This window comes from Podarcis raffonei, chromosome 16 (assembly GCF_027172205.1).
Source record: "Podarcis raffonei isolate rPodRaf1 chromosome 16, rPodRaf1.pri, whole genome shotgun sequence".
Lineage (NCBI taxonomy): Eukaryota > Metazoa > Chordata > Lepidosauria > Squamata > Lacertidae > Podarcis > Podarcis raffonei.
Genome location: NC_070617.1, coordinates 18741455 through 18747039, shown reverse-complemented (window position 1 = coordinate 18747039; position 5585 = coordinate 18741455). Strand labels below are relative to the sequence as shown.

Genomic DNA, 5585 nt, shown 5'->3' with positions numbered 1-5585 from the left:
TGCCGTGGGCTCCTTTGTCGTCTTTGCTGGCAACTTTTGGGGAAACGGGGGGCCTGGAAAAACAAGGGGTGGTGTGTGTGTGTGTGTGTGTGTGTGTGTGTGTGTGTGTGTGTACGCTGCTGGTTAAGCCGAGGGGAGGAAGGGGGGGCACGGTTTCTGTGATTCCATCTAGATGAGCTGCTCCCTCCGTTTTAACTCGCTTTTCTCCTTTTGTGTGTCTGCGTTCTCCCCACCCACCCATATCCGCTGATATCAGAGCTAATGCTCTCTATAATTCCGGGTAGTTTGCTTCCGGATGGAGAACAGAAGCCACTTCCTTGCTTGTCCAGACTCGCTCCTTTTAGGAGACTTGCAGTTAGTGGTTTTGTTCCTTCCTTCCTGGCTATATAATTAAGTGGGCTAAATCTTAGGTTTGGCTGAGGACATTTCATAATCAATATAATGGACTCTGCCTGGGTGAGTCCTTCGCCCGCCCGCCCGCCCTGCTCTCTGACCCCTTAAGTGTTTCCCCTTCTGCTCCCTCTACCCATTTGCTCTTCTCAGCCTACGGCTTGTTCTCTTCCTTTCTGCTAGTCCTCAGTCACCTTGTCTCCCTAGCACCATTTTCTCTTTGCCAAGGTCCATTCTGCCTATCTTCAGGCCCTATGAATGGGGCTCCCACCCCCCAGCCCTCATGCAAAATGTGTCTTTCCTCTCAGTGGCTGCAGTGTGTGTCAACCTTTTATTGTCAGCAGCTCCCTCTGAGCAGGTTTCATGTCAACACAGCAGTGTGTCTGTGCGCAACCCACAGCTTTATTTTGTGGGTTGCCATTGCGTCTTTTGTTTTGTTTTAAAGCATGGGGGCGAGGCTACTTTTCATGCACAGTAGCGCCTTTGACAAAGACCACGTTTTGTAAGCGGGAAAAGTATGCAAGATTCCGGCCTGCACAGATCTCTTTGTTGTGCTCGTTGGAAGAGTCCAGCAGCTGCCAAAGACTTTGCAGGTCCTTTCGCCAAGAAAAAAGTGGAGTGGCTTATAAAGATGCGGCTTAACACACATCGCCTCAGAGTGTAGCGTGAATGAAAGGGGCCAATTCAGCAGATCAAAGAAGAGGCAGCTGCTTCTGAGGTTTAGGATCCTTGCCCATTCAAGTGTGTGATGTGGTCAGCTTTCTCGGAACCTCAGCGTTTGCTTAGATGAAGTTCCACTTGTGCCCACAGAGGGCCACTCCTGAGGATGGGCTCACCTGGACTGTGTGAGGGCTGCCCTTCTCTCTGTGGCACACACCATAATCATAAAGGGACACAGTTGGCATTCTTCTATGATATGTCACTGGTGAAGAATGCTTGTGGAAAAGGAACACCCTTTCGGAGAGCGTATGTATCTGTGTGAGAGAGAAGACCTTCATGCCCCTTTCACGACTTTGCCCTGAGCTTGAAGGGACAAGCTGTACATTTACAAAGTACATTCTGTCGAGGATTCGTAGCAAGCTATCAGCCTGATCCAAGTGGTAACCTTTTTGTAATGCCAGGGCTTAGCGAAGTGATAATAAACGAGGGTGCCCCTGAGCAAGTGCAGACAGCATGCTATACTGCTGAGTAAACACACACACACACACACACAGTATTTGACATTAAAAGAAAGGCGAGAGCCAAAATAAAGGCTGTGCCCTCCCTTTCACAAGCTCAGAGTATCCTTTGCTGTTAGAAAAGTTCAGGGGGCCATTTTTTTAAACTCTGAAATCATGGCCAATTCTGAGCATATGGAGAGGGACTTTACACCTCTTCCCCCCTCATAATGAGCAAAGGTCTTTCAAACAAGGCAAAGGAGGGAGGGACCTACTCTCCCCCCCCCCCCGCCTTTTTAGGACACTATCCAGCTTGTGGGTGGAGCTATGGAGGAGGCTGGAGGTGTAGGAGGACACAGATGCAACCCAATGACAGTGTATTAAACAACATGAAGAACACACACACCCCGGTTTGTGCACACACCATTGTTCAGCAGCAGGGAGGGTGTTTCACAAGGAGGCAGCTTAACATGGTGTAATTACTCTCAAACCATTGTTGTGCACCCAGTCTGATGAGCTAAAGGGAGCATCACCCTTTGCAGAGCAAGTCAACAGTGTTCTAATTAACCTTACCGGACTCTGTGCTTACTGGGGTAGAATAATTTGAAAGGGCTTCCCAGATTTGTGAAAGTGCTGCTCTAGAATGTGCTTTAGAATGAACTAGGTGTTTATGGATAAGTGCATATTTCTCCTAACTCAAGCCCAGTTTACACATGCGAGGTGGCAGAGTCCTGAGGCTCTAAGTGCTTCCAAGAATAACGCATGTGGAGTGATTGTGTTTTTGAACAATCTCCCATGCAAATAAAAGGCTCCCTGTCAGCAGAAAAGTAGTGCATCAGCAACAGGCTTAGGCAGGCATGTTCCTCGCTAGTGACTTTTTTTATTACTTGGAGAAAAGCATTTTAAAAAAATAAATAAAAACTTTCCTCAATTTGCAACCAAACCTAAGGAGTACAATCTGTTTTCATTAAATGTGCCGAAGCATCAGGTATGAAGTTTTACCCATGTTCATTGATTCTGTGACATTGTGTATGGATTAACGAATCTGAAATCAAAACAGCAGATTTGTTTCTGAATGTATTCCAAACACATTTGGAAGAAAGCCACGTGGTTTCACATGCATGTCTACCACCTCTGGCAATGAGACACCATGTGTCCAATAATGCAAAACTCTTACACAGAAAGGAGAGACAAGGCAGGTTTGCCTCCCCCCCCAAAAAACGCTTCTTTTACTATCACACAATCACAATCTCAAATTCCAGCTGCCGGCATTCTCACTAATACCCACTTCCTATTCCCTTGCACCCTGAAAACCACACTGGAAGATCAGTTCTTCACTGGATGATGCCTCTTGCATTTCAGTCTCTTCTTGGAGAGGCTGCACATGCCGGGAACCGCCATTCTTACTGCACAGTTTCAGCTGGAAACTGGGAACTGAGAAAGTCGAGATAGTCTTTGTAATCTGGCGCCACAGATCTTAGTTCAGGGTCCATGCAAGAATCCGTTGTGAAGTGCAACAGAAGTTCTGCACTCTGGCTCCCAACAAATAAAACAATACATTTAGGTCCCCCGCAAAGGCCGTAGCAGCTTCAGAGTCACACTGAAAAAATCATCGAGAAAAGGTGCCAGCCTTCGGATCACACAGGAGTTCGTTTTCTGTCCTGCAGGCTGCGGGTGATGGAGAACGGCCGGTGGCACAACACGGGTGCCTGGCTAGCCCTGGCTCCCCAATCCGGACAGCTGGGGCAGGAGCCTGTGGGGCCAGGCCTTGGCAATGCTGCCCCCCACCCCTTCTCAGCACTGTCTGAGAGGGCGTCCTCGATCCCGGTCCTGGCGGGGTTTCTTAAAAGGGTTTATTGGGCCAAGGGGCGAGATTGCCGCGGAGGCACTGGCTTTCGGACAGCACCTGCCCTCCGGCGCTGTGCAGGGCCAAGTGCTTGCCAAGGTAGGCCCGGCGGCGGAAGCGTTTGGGGCAATGCGAGCAGCAGTAGCTCCCTTCGGCGGCGCCGGGGCTCTCGTTCTCCTTGGTGGTGCCCCCCGCGTGACCGCCGCCGCCCCGGGGCTTGTGCCAGCGCCGGTGGGAAGCCAGGTTGGCCGGGCAGCTGAAGGCCTTGCTGCACTCGTGGCAGCGGTACTCGACGCGGGCGATGCGGGAGCAGCAGTGTTGCGCCAGCGCCAACGGGCCCGGGTAGGACTCCTGGCACAGCTGGCACACGAAGGCGCCCAGCAGCACCACCGCCCCTCGGGCAGGGGCTGCGCCGCCACCCCCGACGGCCCTCTTCGCGGGCGCCAGGGCGCTGGGCTGCTTAGCCGACGGCGCGCAAGCCGACCCGGTGCCCAGAGCCTGCGAGGCGCACGTCGGGGCGGACGCGCCCGGGGCCGGCGACCCCGAATGGAGGCCCCCTCGCTCCAGACAGCTGCCCGCCGGCGCGGCGCTTCCCGCCAGGCGCAGGGGGCCGGGCCCTGGGGCCGGGCAGTCTGGCAGGCCCCCGGCCCGGGGCAGCTTCCTCGGGGCGGAGGAGGGCAAGGCCAAGACCCCGCCGGGGAGCAGCAGGCCCGACGGCACCCCGCCGCCATCCACCTCCTTCTGCGGGGTCCGGATCCGGTAGGAAATGGGCGCTTCTCGACGCGTCCTCTTCACCAGGAACCCCCGGGGCATCTTGGGCGGCTCGAAGGAGGGCGGAGAAGGGCACTTGCTCTTAGCCCTTGGGCACCAGGGGCCTGGCACGTCGAGGGGGCTGCTGGCACCTGTTGCTGCTTTGCGGGCCCTGCAAGAGGAGAGGCTTCCAAACTTGGCGCAAGGGCTCTCCCGCTTGGCGCGTCCGTTCAGGCTTTTGTTAGCCGGGGCTGCTGCTGGTGGTGGTGGCGACGTCGGCGTCTCTTGCCCGTGCCCGCCGTCGTGTCTTCAGCGCGGAGCCAGCTGGCCTCTGGGAGCAAGCACGGCGGCTCCCCCGCTCTATAAAGGCCCGGACGCCTATTGTGCTGGCTGGAAGCTGCAGATGGCTGGTGCGGGGCAGCCAATGGGCGCTGCGCTGGTTGCGTGGCTGCGGGTCCCGTGGGGGCGAGCGGCAGATGGGAGCACTGGCCCTGGCGCGTGGGCCCTGCCATTATGCAGATTGGGGGCAAGGGGTGGCACACGCCGGGCCGCCACAAAAGGGGGGTGGGCTGCGGGCTGATCCCCCAGGGAGGCTGACAGCATCAACGGGCCAGGCAGGGCGGGCGGGCGGGGGTCTGGGGGAAGGTTAACCCTTTGCTGGGACTTTTGGGAAAGGCAAGAAAGACGAACAAGAGACAGCGGGCAAATCCCAGTTAAGCCTGCAAAGCCCGTTTTTTCATCCACTGCTGGAAGAAACGGCCGGAGAAGAGGAATCGGCTTAGTTAAGGGTGTATGAATTTATTTGGCTGGAGAGCCCAGCTCTCCTCGGTGGCTTGGAGCAAGTTCACATCAACCCTACAATTGCGATTTGACAGAGCAGGTAGGTAAAGTGCCTTTAAAACGATGCCACCTTTGGGTCAGAACCCCAGTTTCTATTTCAGCTTCACTGCTGACAAAGGTAAGGGACCCTTGTTGCATTCATGCCTTATCTTTATCTACATGATTCTCTCCCCAGACACAGGAGCCATCTCCTAGGGGCTGAGGTCCCTTTGCTTCCCCAATAAAATATTTAAGGGGGTTGCCCCCAAAGTTGATGGGCATTGCCATTCAAATAGTGCGTAAGTGTGTGCCGTGTCATGTGATCAATTATGCGGGGTGGGGCTTACCTGCCCCCTCCAATATTTTATTCAAGTCGGCACCCCTGCCCCCAGACCTCTCTTCCATATATATATATATATATATAATCACACATATGCACATTCAGTCAGACACACATGCATAAAATACATGAGTTAGCATGACTGAAAGTTTCCCCAATGTGAGAAGCACACTCTGCTCCAGCATTTATTGCTTACAGAGGCTACTTTTCTCCATAGCAGAGGAAAGGGCACTCTGCATGTAATCGAAAGCATTTTAATAAATATATTCTATTGCAGGACATG

At 53.9% G+C, this 5585-nt stretch overlaps 1 protein-coding gene across 1 annotated transcript; it reads right to left on the bottom strand.

The window, feature by feature from the left end:
• Nucleotides 1–2764: 2764 nt before the first annotated feature.
• On the bottom strand, nt 2765–4635 carry LOC128403499 (insulinoma-associated protein 1b-like). Its single transcript, XM_053368302.1, has one exon. It carries the CDS (start codon nt 4204–4206, stop codon nt 3391–3393), a length of 816 nt encoding a protein of 271 aa, XP_053224277.1. The 5' UTR covers nt 4207–4635; the 3' UTR covers nt 2765–3390.
• Nucleotides 4636–5585: the final 950 nt, after the last annotated feature.

What these genes read in the sequence shown, in the direction of transcription:
- LOC128403499 (XM_053368302.1), bottom strand. Translation starts at nt 4,206, where the DNA reads ATGCCCCGGGGGTTCCTGGTGAAGAGGACGCGTCGAGAAGCGCCCATT.